The sequence below is a fragment of the Solanum pennellii genome, chromosome 1, assembly GCF_001406875.1.
Source record: "Solanum pennellii chromosome 1, SPENNV200".
NCBI classification, from domain to species: domain Eukaryota; kingdom Viridiplantae; phylum Streptophyta; class Magnoliopsida; order Solanales; family Solanaceae; genus Solanum; species Solanum pennellii.
In genome coordinates, this window is record NC_028637.1 from 85,763,294 (window position 1) to 85,782,929 (window position 19,636).

Here is a 19,636-nt window from a genome sequence, read left to right on the forward strand (position 1 = left end):
TATATATATATATAAAAGACTAATAGTAATTATTAAAAGTAGTGTTTATTAGTAGAAGCATATTTAGAGACTTTTAATTAATTTGAAACTTCTAAAATAAAGTAAAAAGAAAATATGTCATATAATAAAATTAAATCAAAAAAATGGTGGAGGATTTTAATTAAATACAATTTTTTATTAAAAAAATATGTAATTTTTTTTTACTTTGTCTCTTATTTTTATATATTTATTTTATTTTATCTTATCATAAACTCACACCTTTTCGTCTTTCATAACCTCTATACTTAATAAATACTTATAGTAATACCTAGAACTTCCAACTTTATACCTTCATAACCCCAATTACTTAATATTCGAATTTGTGACATAAGCACATCAAAATATTATTTCTAACCAAATATATTTGTTTTTAGCTTAATTGTCCTCTACTTTAATTTTGTAGTGCAACACCTATCGACAAAGACTACTTTGTGTAATTATTTTTACTTCTTATAAGGATGATATAAAATATGATATATAAAAGAACAAAATTGATTTGATTTCCCCTCTATGAAATTATAGGAGCAAGATCATTAATAAAAGTTTAGGATTAAAAACAATTCTCGAAAATATTAAAATGTATTTCTGGATACACTTAGCGACCGAAGATAATCAAAATTATTATAAAGTTATTTTAAAATTTTAATAAAATATGAATCATGAAAAATATAAGAAAAATTAATTAAGAGAATTCATTTTTAACGTTTCGCATAAATTAGTAAATAGCTAAAGACAAGCTAACTTGATTATGTTAAGATACGATGCTAATTTTTATTGTTTTTTAAATAGAAATTAGTAAAATAAATTAAAGACAAGCTAACTTGATTTTCTTAAGATACGATGTTAATTGTTACTGTTTTCTTAGTTGAATTAAATAAGCAAAGACGAAAAAATGAATAATATAATTAAAAAAAGGGAGAATCGAAAAATAGCGTTGAAATAAATTTAATGAAACGTAGAACTATAGAAGAGAATCTATTAAGGGGAAAATTAATAGGGATAATTATTTCAAATATATTCATTACTTAACCATTCACCCTCCACTATAATTATTCTAAAAATTTACTTAACTTTTTCTCTTACACTTTAATTATATGAAAATATTATTTATCGTTAATAATTATAAATATTTCTATTATTTAGAAACAATATTCTTTTATTTACCTTATTTTAAAAAATTAATCCAACAATCTAATTATAAGTTTTTATTAGATATTATAAGATTCTTTTAAAAATCTTTATAACATAAAACATTTTATCATTCTTTCATAATTGCTCATTTATTACTTATTTTACTATGTATTTTAACAACAATATACTATTTTTTCATTGATATATCACCAAAAATTAAATATCTTTTATTTTACTTAATAATAAAGCATATTGCTTAATTAAGAGAACAATTCAATTGATACTCCTTTAAGATTATGTTACTAGAATCGAATATTATTTATTAACGATAAAGTAAAATATTTCATCAGAAATATTTAAAAATAATTTTAAATTATTTATCACCCGCTAAAAAATTAGTTATCGAATGATTATATTTTTCAAAACTTTTTATGTCATGAGTGACCCCGTTGGACGATCTAATCACTAAAGTTCAAGCTTATCTAATTGGATTCTTCAATTTCTTTTTTAATAAGGAAATATCATTAGAAATTGGAATTTTTCGCAACAATTGATATAGGGAAATGCACAATAGTTATATGTTTGATAAGTACAAGTTATATGTTGTTTTTTCTCGGCCTTTAGTGCATCGAGTGCTTATACGTCTTATTATAGGATTCTTTAAAATCAAATTAAAATTGATAATTTGAATTGAAAAAAAATTATTGATTTATTGATAATGGTGTTATTGATTTACCAGTTGCAGTAATGGTTTTGATTTTCTTTTATTATCGAGTTATTGATTCTTAACGTTTTGAAGTTTTTTCTTAAGGAGTTAACATCCGGTAGTAAATTAAGTCATTATATTTGTACCATTTTATATATAAAATTCTTGACTTAGAGTTCAGTTTTATACTTTTATTTGAGGCTGTCTCAAACTTTCGTTTATTCTCCAACGTGACAATGTTTACTAATGAGTAAAATGCATTCTGGCAAGTCATGTGCATTGTTCATTTCGTTTGTCACCTTGTTTTTGAGTGATTTATTATGATTTTTTTTGTGTCAAATCTTAATGATTAAATCAATAACAATCAATAACTGATAAATTAATAACTAATAAATTAACATCTTAACAATTTATCATGTTTACAAATTGATAATTAATATCATGTTTACAAATTGATAATTAATAAATTGTACTAACTATTTTTAAAATCGAATCAAACCGACCGATAGTATAGCGGATATTTCAACATTAATTTTATGTCCATTTTCATACGGCCGGCGTGCAACAACCTTTTATTTGTGAATTGTCTGCATGAATTGACCCTTTCAAACATAACAACTAATTTGTTTAATTCATAACCAAAATTCCCAAGTAGTGGTTACCCATTAATGTACTTATTATTGAACAAAAATAAAAACAATAAGATGTAATTTATTTAAGTATATTTTTTTATTAAAAAAATAATAATAATGATGTACGTATGGACATTGACTTATCTAAGTATTCATGTATTCATGAGTTAGATTTGAATTGATTATGAGATAAAATCAAAACTAAATCAATTTAATTGATTTTAAAATTAATAAAAAACAAATCATATTAATAATAATGCATGTTTATGATTTGGTTATTATCGATTTAAATTTGATTTAGTTTGCTTATTCTAGTTATTAATCATATACGAAAATCAAAGAAACGATTTATTTAAAAGAAGAAAAAAGAAAGCTTTTTTTTTTGAAACCCCAGGAGATGTAAATTGTACTAAGCAAACCCTATGTGACAGGCTCGATTCAGGGTCATTCATGCGAATAATAACCCTCCAAATCAATTAAGTCATCTCGAAAAACTAAAAAAAAAAACATTTCATTCATAAGGAAATGAATTGTATTTGTATCATTTTCGATCTTGAAATTTTTATATGAGAATTCCAATTATATTTAACTTTCTACTTATATTGTTAGTTAATTCAATGTACTAAATAACATAAACTTACCAAATAATGCATAAGCTACCCATATAATTGCACAAATTAAAGGTGCATCATACCACTATTTTTCATTGGAGTGTTGCAATTATTTTAGAACAAAAAGTTGGTTCACAAAAAAAAAACAATATATTATGAATACAATTTGACAGTTCGATTCGGTTACTTTTTTTATTTATTTTAATAAAATCAAATTAAAATTGATTTTGATTCAATTTTCTATTTGAATTGTTTTTTACCCAATGGACACCACTTACTTCAAAGACAAAGTTAAAATTTTCAATTAAGAGGTTCAAAATTTGTAGAAATAGACACATGAAGAAGTTGAAGGAGATTCAACATCTATTATATATATATATATATATATATATATAATTATTTTAACTATGCCTAGATAATATAATTTTCCGTCAAAGAAATTCGGATGAATTCCTTTCTTACAAGGTGGCTCCGCCCCTGGTTGACTTGGTTATGACTGTTGAAACTTATAGAGAGATGAAAAAAAGTAAACGAAAAATGTATATGTATAGTATATCACGCATGAGATTAACTTCAAATCTTGAATCCGCGCTCTAACAAATTTGGCAAAAGAATATACCATTGGACATGTTTAAAAATAAAAATATTGGAAATTCTCAACCTTGAAAAGCCAACGAATAAAACGGTTTTCTATTATATTAGAAACCTCAAAGCCCCCGCCAAGAAAAACCAAAGGGTGAAAAGAAACAGAGAGTGTCAATCATTTTCTCCATCAATCTTCCTCTCTTCTTTTTTTTTTTTTTCCTTTGAATCCCAAATCAAAGGGAAAAAAAAATATCAATACCCCTTTTCCCCTGTTTATTTTCTTCTTATTTTTTTTCAAATATAATATAATATGGGTTGTGGGGAATCAAAGCACGCAGTTGCAACGGCGAATGCCACCATTCCTAAGAACAAGAGATCATTGAGTTCTAAATCTGAATCCAGAAAGGGTGAAAATATCGTAAAATCTGAAAATGGGGAAAAAATGGAGGAGTTGATTGCACCGAAAGTGGTGGCTGTGGAAAAAGAGAAAGAAGAGGAAGTTGTAGAGCCCAAGAATGAAACGATCCCTGTTGCTGCTGTAGAGACGAAGAAGAATAAAAATGATGAAACAACTGCCCCTGTTTCTGTGGTAGAGAAGAAGAATACAACTCCGGTTGCTGTTGTAGAGAAGAAGAACGAAAATGAGGAAATAGCCCCTGTTTCTGTTGTAGAGAAGGAAAGTGCAATCGATGAAACAATTCCGGTTTCTGTCGTAGAGAAGAAGAATGAAAATGAGGAAACAACAGCCCCTGATTCTGTTGTTGCTGTTGTGGAGAAGAAAGAATCTGTTGAAGAAATTAAAGCAGAGGAGAAAACTGGTTTGTTCTTCTTCTCTTTTAACATAATCTTTTTTGTGTTTTTACATACTTGTTGTTTTACATTACGAGAGTCTATCAAAAACAACGTGTTTACACAAGATAGGGCTATCTATCAAAATCTTGAAGATTTTTTATTTTCAAATTTACAACAAGGGAAAGACGAAGGGATTTTATATTTCGATTAGATATTTTGAACTTTTTATTTAACTTAGTCCTTTTTTTTTCCTTATTGATGTTAATATGCATTTTTTTAACCCCTAAAGAGATCATCAAGCCAATTGAAGAAGTAAAAGAGAAAGCGGAAGAGAAGGAAGAAGTTATCGCTGTTTCTGAGGCCACAGATGCTGCTAAACCAGAAACTGTCAAGGATGATGATAAACCAGAGACAGAGGAAAAGCCAAAAGAGGTATGGACTTGATATGTAAAATGTAAAATTCTTTTGTTTCTTTTAGGATCGTTCGATAAGAAGCAAGTTATTTTGGGATAAATTATCTCGGGATAAGTTATTCCAATATATATACGAGATAGTTTATCCCATCATTAAGAAATAAATGATGGGATAAATAATCTCACGTCCATTATGTTAGCAGTTTTTGATGGAAACAACTGTCAATTTTTTTGTTTGAATTTTGCAGGAAAATGCAACTGAAACCTCAGCAACAACAGATTAAAGTGCAGGCATGGGAATATGGAAGAAGAGTGTTTATTAGTTTAATCCTTGCTTTTTAAAGCTTGTTGTAATTTCCGGCTTAAGTATACATATTTGTTCCATCATCTGTTTTCATATATTATCTCTGTTCTGCTTATATTTTTATATAATATTATCCCATTTCATCTAAATCTGTTGCTCTTTGGGAATTACTTTAATTTGTTGTCAAAGCTTGTGATTAAAAATAGTTTTGTTATGTTGGTCTTCTTGAAATTATTAAGAATCTCCACCAACCTTTGGTAAAATTGTATATTCCCTTCCAACATATTTTTGTGTAATACTCCTTTGTTTCAATGACATTTTTTTCGGAAAATGCGTGAAATATCCTCGAAGTATTATAAATGGTACAAAATTACCCTCCATCCACCCCTTGACTCCCTTTTCATTCACCTATTGGCTCCAAAATAACTTGTCATCCACCTTTAAATTCAAAATTGACCACTTATTTAATTATTTTAAAATTAAATTGTTTAAATATTTTTTAAATATTTGACGCTCAATTATTGGTTATAATTTAATTTATTAATATAATTTATAAATCAACTCACTACCCACTCATTACTAACTAAAACCCCACCCAATTAATATACAAATTATAATATCAAAATCGCCCTAAACACTACTAAACCACGACGAAATTATAGATTCCTGAAAATGACATTCAAAATTATTTGAGTCTGAATTGAAGCCCCAATTAAATTAAGGTTATTTCAAGCTTGAATTCGAAATTTATGATCAAAGGTAAAGAAGTAGTACATCCCGAATTAATTTATGCACTTTGTTGAAATATAATTTTAAAAATATTTATAATTTATTTTAAAACCTTTAGTATATTATTTTTTATAAAAGTTATCTATGAAGTAACATCACATAATTAAGACAAAAGAATAATTAAGATAACATATTCAGACTTTTAAGTTTATCGGTAATTTTTATTTTGACACTTCAATGTATGATAATTTACTTCTATAAATATTTTCTCCTCAAAATTTTAAAAACAGTCATTGGCAGTAGCTTTCTTATTGTTGCATTAGTAATGGTGTGTTTATTAATTTGGTGGAGTTTAATTAGTAATAGGTGTATAGTGGACTGATTTATAAATTATACTAATAAGTTAAATTATAACAAATATTTGAGTTTCACGTATTTAAAATGTATTTAAATAGTTTAAATTTAAAACCGTTAAAATAAGTGGTCAATTTTGGGTATTTTGGAGCCAATAGGTGGGAGGAAAGGGTATTTTGGAGCCAATAGGTGCATGAAGGATAGTTTTGTACCATTTCTAATACTTCAAGGATATTTTAGGTCATTTTCCGTTTTTTTTAAGTTCATTCTAAAAAGAATATCATCTTAGCAATGATTAAAATAATTTATTTTTTGAATTTTCATTTTACTCTAAATGGAATGATTTACCTTTACAGAAATATCTAAAGATTTATTTTTAGACTGCAAACTTTAAAAAAAAAAGTTATTTCTTAAACACCTTGTCAAATTAAATGGTGTTTTGTACGGTTGGAGTAACATGAAGACATATATGCCATTCTTAGTTCTAGTTCGTCATTTATTTATGAATTTTATCTCTGAAGTATTTATAGCTTTAAATACATAAATATATCCCTGAACTTGCAACATGAGTTATAAAATTGCTTTTAACACTTCTCTCAATTTTATATTAAGAGATGATTTTAGCACCTATCAGTATTTGAAATCATTTGTTATATTGTGTGGAAGATCCAAAATATATCTAAGTTTAATTAATCAAATATAGAATATTTTAAGACTGTCAATAATTTAAGCGCGGAACTAATAATTGCAAGGGTTGATAATGGGGCGGGTTTAAGGTCATATGAGGCAAATTTAAGATTGGAGTGGTTTTTCTAAAACTAATGCGGGACAACTTGCAGGTATATGTGATTTGTGTAGGTTTAAATTTAACTTGTATTTTTTGTATGTTATAAGAGTGATAGATCATTATTTATTAAGATAATTTTTTTAAAGTTACTAAAATATTCAAGATAGTAAATGAAAATAATTCAATAAAAATTAATTCAATTTCTTAAATATTTTGCCAATTGACCTCTAAAAAATAAAATTTTGAGTTAATATTCTATTAAATTGATACAACTTCATGAAAAAATGATTTTATTTGTAATATCAAACTTAACTAGAAAAAGAAGATATTAAACAATTAAACAAGGGTATATTCATGGTAGCGTGTCTATGCAGGACGGGGTAGGACGGATTGAAAATGAAAATTAATGTTATGCGGGGCGAGATGGAGCAGACTAAAAATTTTACGGGTTAAAGCTCAACTTGCCACGTTCCCATCCCTGATTGTATCAACGAAGTTACAAAAATATTGTTTCTCGTTCCTTATCCTAGAGAAAGAAAATAAATCTTAGAAGGAATGGGTGTATCAACAACTGTCAGTGATTGGGAATCCATTTTTTGTCATTTTCAAAAGGAACAGATAGCTACGTTTACGAATTTACAGAATATTAATCATATATGATAAAGTCAATACTTTAATCTCTTTTTATTTACATGGATAAGATGTAAAAAACGATAACAAAAACAAAGTTAAATTAGAAGGAACTATATACACAAGCAACAGGACACAACTGGCACACTTTGACTAGCTCTATACATTTACCTTGAGTGGGAAACTCTGCTTCAGCTCTGCCAAATTTTGGAGAGTCAAATGGTAATCCAAATAATCTCTATAATGATTTCCCTTCCTCACTAGACTCCACATTCATTCTCAAAACAGAAGATATATTTCTGGAGAAGATGATATTTCCGTCGTTGTCTGTTGTGTGATACGATGCTAGACCATTACCCATCACAATTCTGCACCCCGCTGATACATCACATGATAATTTTACACCAAAATATCTCAGATGATCCTTAACACTGTTGCCTTTCACCGACCTACAAAGATGTGATCAAAGTTATAAAGAGGCCAACAGATCTAGTAACATGCCAGTCGTTTATTACTATGAAGATAATTAGAGAGGAGTGTACCACCTTTAGGTGTCTCCAGTCTCAACATGTTTCTAATCCAAAAATTGGTCTTTCTGGATCCTAAATTACCAGCAAGATTACAGATTATTTCGTTACAACATGGTTCAGCAGTAAAATTACCACTTCTCTCACCAAATACCAGTGTTTTATGGTTTCACTTTCTTGTTTGTTTATTAACAAGGAAAGTGAGAGAGATTCTATTCTTTTCTTTTTTGCATCATCACAATTATGTACGGCTGTGTTTCACATACCTCATACAGCTTTAGAAAGTTCTTGTTAGAATTTATTTTAATGTTTTGTTTTTTTCAAATTGCTTTCTTATTTGACAAATGGAAGTTGTATGATGTATCAGCATTTTCGCCATAATGCTTTATAAAATGGATCCATATGTGCCCTCAAACTTGTAATGATTTGCCATAAGCATATTCCAGTGTTTGCATTCGTAGTTTAACTTAATCTAATCCAGTGCAGCTGAGCACATGAAAGAGAAACTTTACCTGCTGCAAGAAGGATCCTCCCCAGAATTATCGCAGACCTTTTCAACTGTATAAACTAAACTTCCAAAGCCAAGATCATAAAGCCAGACCTGCAATTTCAAGATCTCACAGTCAACATAATGCAACCACGAATCAAGACAGCACGAGGCAGAGTCTCTTGAATGTGTCTAAACATAGTTCGAATGCTCACAATGAGAAAGATTTATTACCATGAGTCTATCATATATTCATATGTAACTTCTTAGTGCAGAAATTACAAAAAAATACAATTATTGACAACCTTCCTTTTTTTATATAAATTCATAAAACACCATTTCAACATATCTTCGGTATTTAATGTACTGTACAGATATAATCCCAGAGATGCAATAGAGAAAAATTCACAATTTAACATTACCGTGTAAATTTGAAATAGCTAAACAAATTTAAATTCTTGAGATTTGAATTTACGAATTAGCCTGCAGCACTAAACTCAAGATATTCTATGTATAGAGATCATCATTCCTTACAACTAGACTTGTGCAGTTCAAAATCAAGCACTACAGGGTTTTGAGTTGAGGAACTTGCCTCTCTAGGGAAATGGCGATAAGTTTTGTGAGGGAAGTATTGATAGTAAGGGGGCAAATGAGGCACAATATCATGACGATTTGTAACACGAATTGTATTGGGGACCCGTTCTCTGTAGTAGGACACAAATGCAGCATTACCAATTCGTGGTTGTCCAAATGTCATAACCGAAACATTCTGGCATCCAAGATGCACCTGGAATAAGAAGATAGGTCCATTAAGTGCGAGTTGGAGAATATTTCTTGCATCATATGGCAAATGGTCCACAAGGATATGCAAGATCAGTCATATTTAAGATGTGACCTATTTTTCTAAATGGCAAGTCAAAACATGTAAACAATGATTTTTTGTAAAAAGAGTGGCGAGTCTTTAGTACATACGGTGAGATCCAGACCACAGAAAGCAGCCATAGCCCCTCCCATTGAGTGTCCAGTCACCATAATTGGAATATCTCCATAGAAATCTTTCGCACTTTTAACAGCAGTTAGCACTCCTGGACGCAATGACGTGTTATGATAAGCAGAATAAAATCCATGATGCACCTGGAAAGAGGCAGAGATGACTAATTTGCAGAAAAGAAGGTTAAACAAAAAATAGAAGCAGAAGAGGCTTGGCGTCAACACACACCATTGCATCTTCCATTCCTGGATAAGATATATCAAGCTGCTTCCAGTATAGATCTTCAATCCAATTCTGTAGGCTGTAACCAAAAAGTTAAAACTTGAACTTCATATCAAATATATGTTGAATCGTAGAGCCAAAGACCATATAGCTTATTTCCTATACAGTAATTTAGATAATGCATATTACATTACAACCGTGAGCAGATTGATCAGAGGTTATTAGATTTTAAACTTGGTCACCGTGAACATCAACAAACAAAAGAAAATCTTAACATTTCACAGCTTAGACTTGAAGACAAGAAGTAACAGAATTCTGATTGAAGCAGCTTCAGCCGCTCCTGGTTCACAAGTTACGAATCATAATCTATTATGGTCAAGAGATTCAAACTCCTCAAAAAAAATTTCAAACCAAAATCACGAGAAGTCATAGTACTCACTCCGTCCCATATTAGTTGTCCATTTTACTGAAAATAGTTATCCCAAATTACTTGTCAATTTACAAAACCAAGATTGAATTAATTAAATTTCTCATTTTGCCCTTACCATTAATTCTTGTTGAAAGTGTAAACAAGTTTGTAAAGTTCCAAAAAAAGTTTCTTAAGGTTTCGTCGTAAACCAAATTGTTATTTCAAATTACGTAAATCAATAGTTCAACTCGCACTCAAAGATGGGGCATTTCCCATTTTTATGGGAATTTTCTGTACCAGAAAGAATAGTATCTCCAATTATAGCCACTTTGGGATGTAAAATATATCTCCTTTCACCATCCTCACAGTGTATGTGACTGGGGTAAATTAGTAAAATTACCCTTTCTTATTTACAATTTTTAAGGGGCGTGTAAAGGGGAAAGTGGACAACTAATATAGACAGAGGGAGCTATAAGTAGGCAAATACACAAGTACCTTGGTGCTTAGAAAATTCCATAATGACTGAATCTTATTTTATACGGGTAGATGTCTTGAAGCAAAGGGTGGGTGATTCACTTATGATGAAACCGGAAGTGGAAGCCCAATGTCCAACATTGACATTTTCTTTTAGTAGTAAATGTCTTCGGTAGAAAAATCCAGAAGAAACCTAGAAAATTGGGTGTTGTTTGGTTCATGCTTACTTTTATGCAAACGGTTCACCCAATATTTGGCTTTTCCTCAACATGTACATATGATTTGGCTTGCTTAAACGAGCTTCAACAACTAAGTTATCCCTTCTAAACATCTTGTTAAAATGAGCTTCAACAGCTAAATTATCCTATTTTTTAGATAAAGCTTCGTTCTGCTTTCTTTTTCGTTTTTTCTTCAAGAAACAACTCTAAGGTGCAAAAGTGAGACATGACCTCAGGCATGACAAAAGTTGCAGATCTCATAGGCGTTTCCACTTCCCCTAAATGACTGCTAAAGAAAATTAGGCTTTCCCTTGCCTCAGAAGGTTTTCCAAGCACATTACACGTTTATTAGGACTATTCAGGTTGAAGAAGAGAAATTAAGAAAAAATGTTTGCATGTCAAGACGATCAATTAAAACTCTTCAGCTTGTCAAATAAAGCCACAATCCAGTGGACAGCTAATTCTATCAATAGCATCTCTGCCTCTTTTGTTGCAACAAATTCAGCAGGAGAATATTAGTTAGTTATACACCCCCGTTGGTGTAAGCATCCACAACAACGTAAAAGGTGGTTTAGATCCAGTTCTCGTTTTCAACATAACAAATTTTCATGGAATATCAATAGGCAACTTGGACCCAGACAGCTGGCCAGCAAAGTATGTATAAGTATAACTTTCTCTAATAATTTTACAACTTAACATGATTTTATCACCTCAGTCATGAAGTTCTTACTGACTTTCATTAGGTTCACAGGATTTAAAGAGTAGCATATCATTATTCGTTTCGAGAGAATGGTTTTCCCACGAAGACCTAACGTAAATGACTATTTAACAAACTACAACTTTTGAAACCCCATAAATTAAATTTAATGTTGCACAATTATGATACTGAAGTAAAAGCAGTGGACCAGTGGTATCCAAACCTGCTTCCATGAGTGCCTCTGAATGCAATAACAATGGCATTAAGATCCTGAGCCACACCTACATATGCCTGCAATGGGCAGTGGGTATTAGATCACATAGTAGCGGCTTAGTGCGTCTAATTAAGAGCAAGCTTACTTCTGCATAGTGTAATACACACCTGAAGGCATCGTTGCACATCAACAATGAGCTCTAGAATTTGAAATCCCTGCTCAAGGAAAAACCAAAACATATCATTCAAAACAACTTAATAATGAAGGCTTGAACAAGCCAATCATATATGAAAACTACGTGTGATATTTATTTTTTGATCCTAACAAGGTAACTATTATGATATTTTTATAAAGCTTTTTTTAACATGAAGCGTGTTATGATGATGATCCATATAGAATACCTTGGTTAAACCATTACATCTTGAGCAAGTCCAGGCAAATAATTCTGTCAAATCGGACACATAGACCTGCAAATGAAAAGGAATTACTGCATTAAAGGAGCGACCTGAAGGGGCAAATGTCGTGCATTAAATGCAAATAAGAAGTGCAGAAAAACAAAGACCAGGAGTTCCAGAAATATAGAAGTTAAAACTACATAAAAAGCATTTAATAATCATAATAAAATACTCAATACAATTGTATTTCAAACTGAAGTGATGAAGCCTCCAAGGTTCTAAATACAAAACATTTACAACCATTGTGGCCCCGAAACTACAACAGATCCAGATAGAATTTGGAAAAATATATTAAAAAGGTATGAAGTTCTCAGAACTTACTGCTGAAGCATATTCCACTAATATGGTGGCAAGGGTGTGGTTGTAGATAGCTGCATGATGCTTGTTCTTGGCCTTCACTTTGAATTCTGCTGACAAAATAATTGTAAGCCATCTAGAGATTTTGTTAACGGTGGTCAACAAGAACAGTTTATGGCGACAATCACAAAGATAAACAGAAAAATAACTTCATAACATATATTAGTAAAATAACTTGGTGAAAAAAAGTCTTGATCAGCTTGCACTAAGCAGAAACTAAGAGTTCTAACGTCTAAACATATAGCAGACCTATCAGTGTTTGCATAATCCACTCTAACAGCTCCACCATGCCTACCTCAATCCTCCATCTCAAAAGTGTCCTAGTTTGAGTTTAACACAAGAGTTAAACTTTAACATGTTCAATATGAAATGAATCATATACCAATTTATTTTTTTTGTTTTCTTAGGATACTTTAGAAAAATAGTTGTATATATAAAGTTAACAGTAGTCCAGTTATAACTTTCCAGATACAAGAATTTCAATGTAAAAACATTCTGAAACATGCTAAATTTTTTAAATTGCAAAACCTTCCAATAAAGCATACTATACATAGCATAGAGACAATTTTATCGTCTAGTTGAAATATGTTTGAAGTAAAGAAACTAGCCACATTAATGTCATAGCTAATCATCCAAGTTGTTGAAGTTGATAAGAGATAAGATTATGAAGGAGTTAGTTATAGTTAGTTAGCTTTCCGTTATAGTTAACAGCTTTGTTTAGTTAGTTAATTTTCTGTTGAAGTTCTGTTAGTGTTAGTTATTTTTTCCTTCAATCTTCAATTGTATAAGTATGACTACTACTTGTAGTTCATCACACTTTTTTCCTCTTCTCTTTCAATCTGAGAAATGGTTCTCTCTATCCTCAGCTTTGTATTCAGTTGCAGCCACCATTAATGGTGGTTTATCATAACTTTGAGCTTCAACATGGTATCAGAGCTTTCGTTCGATCACTTCTGCTTGTCTTCGTCTCTGTTCAAGTTGTGAAGATCTCGAATCTCTCTGTTTGTTTTTCATCTCTGTTCCTCTTGTGAAGATTGAATCTATCAAGTTTACCTGTGTTCATTCTGATTTCAGCTGTTTTCTGTTGCATTCTTACACATTTTCATCCCTTCTTTTGATTGATTTTGTTGCACTACAATGGTAGAAGTAACTAATCTGGAAGTAACTAAGGGAATTGAGATAGGAAGTGTGCTGTATCTACATCCATCAGACAATCCAGGTGCACCTCTTGTACCAGTTGTTTTCGATGGAATTGGTTATCGAACCTGGAAAAGAGGCATGATCAGGTCTTTATCAGTTAAAAATAAATTGGGGTTCATTAATGGAGATTCTAAGAAACCACTTCCTACAGATCCAAACTACAAACAATGGGAGAGGTGTGATAATATGGTTACGTCTTGGATTTTAAACTCATTAAGTCGAGATATTGTTGATAGTGTAGCATATGTTGATAGTGCTTTGGAATTATGGACTGATTTGGAGGATCGTTATGATCAAACCAATGGTGCCAAGTTATATCAAATTCAAAAAGAAATCAATGATCTCATTCAAGGAGTTATGGATGTCACAGCTTACTACACCAAGATGAAGAAACTTTGGGAAGAACTGAGTGGTTTATGCATCAAAACTCACTGCAATTGTACATGTAGCTGTGGAGCAAAGGATATGATGCACAAGGTTGAACAGGATAGACGATTAATTCAGTTTCTTATAGGTCTTAATGAGGTCTATACAACGATTAGAGGGAACATTTTGATGATGAATCCAATGCCATCTGTGGCACAAGCTTTTGCCCTGTTGATACAAGAGGAGAAACAAAGAGAGTTTAAGACAAACAATCAATCCTTTGCTGAAACTAGTTCTCTTGTGGCTACTTCTTCAAGTACTTCAGGCACTTCTGGTAATCCAAAAGGCCAGAATTTCCAGACGAATTACTCATCTACTTCTTCAAATCATAGAGGGAGACCATATTGTGAACACTGCAGGAGACCAGGACATTTTAAAGCAAAATGTTATCAGTTGCATGGATATCCACAGAATAATAATAGACCTCAAAGATCTCAATCTAATGGACAGCAAGGCTATAATCAATTTCAGAGACAACAACAATATGAAAATCCCAGTTCTAATCAGCCATACAGAAACAATAACAAAGGGAAAGGTGTAGCAGCTAATTCTGTAATGTCATGTGATTCTAATGTGGAACAAGGCTGTAATTCTGGGGGTCAAACCACCAGCCAAGATATTGGCATCTCAAAGGAACAGTATGGACAACTTGCTTACCTGCTTCAACAATTTCAGGCAGAAAATTCAAGTAACATGCAAGCAACAAATCCTGCTGTGAATTTTGCAGGTATCATTACATGCACTTCATCTATAGCTTTTGACAAACTGTCATGTGAATGTTATAAGGCTAAAACTGACTTGTGGATCTTAGACTCAGGTGCATCACACCATATGACCTTTAATAAACAACATCTCATCAACATTCTACCCTTACCTGAACCTGTTTTAGTCAGATTACCCAATGGCTATAAAGTCAAGGTCACAGAAGTTGGAAATGTGCAAATAACTTCACAGATCACATTGTACAATGTCTTATTCATTCCTTCTTTCAAATACAACTTAATATCAATTAATTCTCTAACTCTACATCTTAAATGTGTTGTTTCTTTCTCTAACACATCTTGTCTGTTGCAGGCCCCTTCACTGAAGAGGCCTCTGGAAATTGGTAAAGCTCATGATGGCTTGTATCTTCTTTGCTCAGATTGTTTACAAAAGAGCAAGAATTCCATTTCATCTACCACATGTCTATCACTTCATAAAACTGATAGGTTACATAGTCAGTGTATTTCTCATTCATGTTTGCCTCATCAAAATGTTTCTGTATTGAACAGTTCATCTAATGATAAGAAAACTATTTCTGTTGATAGCAATGTTGTCATCCCTGGTGATAGTGCAGACTTGTTGTGGCATTATAGACTTGGTCATGTTCCTTTTGTTAAAATGAAGAATATATCCTCCATACCTATGAATTTTTCACACAAACAACCTTTCATTTGTCCAATCTGCCCAATGGCAAGGCAAACAAGACTACCTTTTCCACAGAACACTAGTAGAAGCACTGCCATTTTTGACTTAGTCCATGTTGATTTATGGGGGCCATATCAAACACCCACACATGACAATTTTAGATTTTTCCTTACTTTGGTAGATGACTTCAGTAGGTCTACTTGGACACATATGTTGAGTCATAAAAGTAATGCCTTACATGTTATTAAAACATTCACTAATATAGTTGAAAATCAGTTCAAAACTACCATTAAGGTGATTAGATCCGATAATGGACTTGAGTTTACTAATGCTGAGTCTATCCAATTCTTTCAATCTAAAGGTATTGTTCACCAAAAATCCTGTCCATACACACCTGAACAGAATGGTGTGGTAGAAAGAAAACATAAGTATATTCTTGAAACAGCCAGGGCACTTCTTTTCCAGTCCAAACTTCCTACAAAGTACTGGGGAGAATGCATTTTGACAGCTACTTATATCATTAATAGACTTCCATCTGCACCCTTAAACAACAAATGTCCATATGAAGTTTTGCATGGTTTAAAACCTTTTTACTCACATTTAAGAAGTTTTGGCTGCTTGTGTTATCCAACCTTCCCTAAAGTTNATTCTACCCTTACCTGAACCTGTTTTAGTCAGATTACCTAATGGCTATAAAGTCAAGGTCACAGAAGTTGGAAATGTGCAAATAACTTCACAGATCACATTGTACAATGTCTTATTCATTCCTTCTTTCAAATACAACTTAATATCAATTAATTCTCTAACTCTACATCTTAAATGTGTTGTTTCTTTCTCTAACACATCTTGTCTGTTGCAGGCCCCTTCACTGAAGAGGCCTCTGGAAATTGGTAAAGCTCATGATGGCTTGTATCTTCTTTGCTCAGATTGTTTACAAAAGAGCAAGAATTCCATTTCATCTACCACATGTCTATCACTTCATAAAACTGATAGGTTACATAGTCAGTGTATTTCTCATTCATGTTTGCCTCATCAAAATGTTTCTGTATTGAACAGTTCATCTAATGATAAGAAAACTATTTCTGTTGATAGCAATGTTGTCATCCCTGGTGATAGTGCAGACTTGTTGTGGCATTATAGACTTGGTCATGTTCCTTTTGTTAAAATGAAGAATATATCCTCCATACCTATGAATTTTTCACACAAACAACCTTTCATTTGTCCAATCTGCCCAATGGCAAGGCAAACAAGACTACCTTTTCCACAGAACACTAGTAGAAGCACTGCCATTTTTGACTTAGTCCATGTTGATTTATGGGGGCCATATCAAACACCCACACATGACAATTTTAGATTTTTCCTTACTTTGGTAGATGACTTCAGTAGGTCTACTTGGACACATATGTTGAGTCATAAAAGTAATGCCTTACATGTTATTAAAACATTCACTAATATAGTTGAAAATCAGTTCAAAACTACCATTAAGGTGATTAGATCCGATAATGGACTTGAGTTTACTAATGCTGAGTCTATCCAATTCTTTCAATCTAAAGGTATTGTTCACCAAAAATCCTGTCCATACACACCTGAACAGAATGGTGTGGTAGAAAGAAAACATAAGTATATTCTTGAAACAGCCAGGGCACTTCTTTTCCAGTCCAAACTTCCTACAAAGTACTGGGGAGAATGCATTTTGACAGCTACTTATATCATTAATAGACTTCCATCTGCACCCTTAAACAACAAATGTCCATATGAAGTTTTGCATGGTTTAAAACCTTTTTACTCACATTTAAGAAGTTTTGGCTGCTTGTGTTATCCAACCTTCCCTAAAGTTCAAAGATCAAAGTTTGATCCTAGAACTTCTCCACATGTATTTGTGGGATATCCATCTGATATAAAAGGATACAAGGTCATGAGTCTAGCCACTAAAAGATTGTATGTCTCCAGGGATGTCATTTTTCATGAAAACATTTTCCCTTTTGCAATGAATAAAGATCCTACTTTCTTTCCTTTTTCTTCTCCTACTCATTGTTTTACTGATCAATATGATTGTACTACTTCTAATCCATCCTTTGACTCTAATGTACAGTGTGATTCTGAGATGTCAAATGACACAAATCCTCCTTCATCTCCTGATTTTTCTAGTCCACAATCTGTTCCCTCAACTTCAACAACACCTTGTCAACCTGATATAGCAACCAGAAAGTCTCACAGAACTCACAAATTGCCCACATACTTGTCAGATTATGTTCACTCTATACCTATTTCACAACCTACAGAAAACCACACATTAACTCCTACCTCATTGACTGCATGTTTTTCTTCTAAACACCATATATCTTCTACAGAATTGGATCCAAAAAGTCAAGTTTTTGCTTTAAATATTACTCATGACTGTGAGCCATCTAGCTATGCAGAAGCTGCTCTTGATCCTGCATGGCAAACAGCCATGACTCAGGAATTTGCTGCTTTACATGATAATAATACTTGGTCACTTACTCCTTTACCTAATGGAAAGAAAGCTATTGGTTGTCGATGGGTGTATAAAATCAAAAACACAAGGCTGATGGAAGTGTGGAAAGATACAAGGCAAGACTAGTGGTTAAAGGGTACACTCAACATCTTGGCATAGACTATACAGAAACCTTTTCCCCAGTTGTTAAGATGACAACTGTCAGATCCTTGATTGCCATAGCCACAAAGAAACAATGGAATATTTACCAACTTGATGTCAATAATGCTTTCCTCCATGGAGATTTGAATGAAGAAGTCTATATGGATGTACCTCCTGGTCTTGCTGTATCACAAACAGGGCTAGTGTGTAAACTAAACAAGTCCTTATATGGTCTAAAACAAGCGAGCAGACAATGGTATGAGAAGCTAACTGCAGCTTTGAGTTCAAGGGGTTATACTCACTCCTTATATGATTATTCATTCTTCTATAGGAAAAGGGGTTCTTCTACTGTGTTTTTGGGTGTTTATGTAGATGATATCATCCTCACAGGAACAGATTCTGAAGAAATTGTTAGTCTCAAAAATTTTCTTCATGATCAGTTCAAAATCAAGGATCTTGGTAGACTGCATTATTTCTTGGGACTGGAAATTTTATATAAAGATGATGGAGTTATCATATCCCAGAGGAAATTTGTTCATGATCTTCTCAAGGAATTCCATTGTGATAATCTAACTTCCATGACTTCACCATTGGATCCTAATGCCAAACTTAAAGCTCATGAGGGCAAGTTATTAAGTGATCCTATTTTGTATAGGAAGCTGGTCGGGAAACTGAATTTTCTCACTCACACCAAACTTGATATTGCCTATGGAGTTCAACATTTAAGTCAGTACATGCAAGATCCCAGAGAACCTCATCTTCAAGCTGCATTTCACATGTTGAGATACCTCAAAAATGATCCTACTCTTGGCATCTTTATGTCATCTTCTGCTGATTTTGAGGTTCAGGCTTTTTGTGACTCAGATTGGGCATCATGCCCTGACTCTAGAAAATCTGTTAGTGGTTACATTGTCCTGCTGGGGAATAGTCCAACTAGCTGGAAATCTAAGAAGCAGGAGACCATTTCATTATCCTCTGCAGAAGCTGAGTACAGATCATTGCGAAAGGTGGTTGGAGAACTAGTTTGGTTGCATAGATTGTTCACTGAATTGACTGTTCCTCCTACTGGTCCTTTTCCAATATATTGTGATAGTCAGGCTGCACTGCATATAGTCAAGAATCCAGTTTTTCACGAGCGAACCAAACACATAGAAGTTGACTGTCATTTTGTGAGGTCCAAACTTCATGAAGGTTTAATTTCATTACATCACATTAGCACAGT

The 19,636-nt window shown here is 32.2% G+C and overlaps 2 protein-coding genes across 6 annotated transcripts in view; one reads left to right on the top strand and one right to left on the bottom strand.

Annotated features, from left to right (window-relative positions):
- The first annotated feature begins 3,866 nt into the window (after positions 1-3,866).
- LOC107027858 (probable serine/threonine-protein kinase kinX) lies at positions 3,867-5,362 on the top strand. The gene is made up of 3 exons (XM_015228911.2): positions 3,867-4,522; positions 4,786-4,928; positions 5,158-5,362. Exons 1-3 carry the CDS (start codon positions 4,015-4,017, stop codon positions 5,191-5,193), a joined length of 687 nt encoding a protein of 228 aa, XP_015084397.1. The 5' UTR covers positions 3,867-4,014; the 3' UTR covers positions 5,194-5,362.
- Positions 5,363-7,710: 2,348 nt separating this feature from the next.
- The window catches only part of LOC107008350 (lipase-like), a 12,836-nt gene continuing 910 nt past the window's right edge, over positions 7,711-19,636 (bottom strand). Inside the window, exons 3-13 of one of the 5 annotated variants that reach the window (XM_027913917.1) lie at positions 14,397-14,743; positions 13,014-14,029; positions 12,729-12,814; positions 12,354-12,419; positions 12,120-12,167; positions 11,962-12,029; positions 9,947-10,019; positions 9,700-9,861; positions 9,320-9,514; positions 8,753-8,841; positions 7,711-8,162 (exon numbers count right to left, since the gene is read on the bottom strand). In XM_027913917.1, the coding sequence (XP_027769718.1) occupies positions 7,952-8,162; positions 8,753-8,841; positions 9,320-9,514; positions 9,700-9,861; positions 9,947-10,019; positions 11,962-12,029; positions 12,120-12,167; positions 12,354-12,419; positions 12,729-12,814; positions 13,014-13,053 (1,038 nt within the window). In that variant the 5' untranslated portion in view covers positions 13,054-14,029; positions 14,397-14,743 and the 3' untranslated portion in view covers positions 7,711-7,951. Of the gene's footprint in view, positions 8,163-8,752; positions 8,842-9,319; positions 9,515-9,699; positions 9,862-9,946; positions 10,020-11,961; positions 12,030-12,119; positions 12,168-12,353; positions 12,420-12,728; positions 12,815-13,013; positions 14,030-14,339; positions 14,744-19,636 lie in introns of all 5 variants that reach the window. The other 4 variants (XM_027913920.1, XM_027913916.1, XM_027913919.1 and 1 more) reach the window with 4 other exon arrangements.

What these genes read in the sequence shown, in the direction of transcription:
- LOC107027858 (XM_015228911.2), top strand. Translation starts at nt 4,015, where the DNA reads ATGGGTTGTGGGGAATCAAAGCACGCAGTTGCAACGGCGAATGCCACC. An exon ending in TAAAGCAGAGGAGAAAACTG is followed by an intron (nt 4,523 to 4,785) that starts GTTTGTTCTTCT and finishes TAACCCCTAAAG; the next exon opens with AGATCATCAAGCCAATTGAA. An exon ending in CAGAGGAAAAGCCAAAAGAG is followed by an intron (nt 4,929 to 5,157) that starts GTATGGACTTGA and finishes TGAATTTTGCAG; the next exon opens with GAAAATGCAACTGAAACCTC.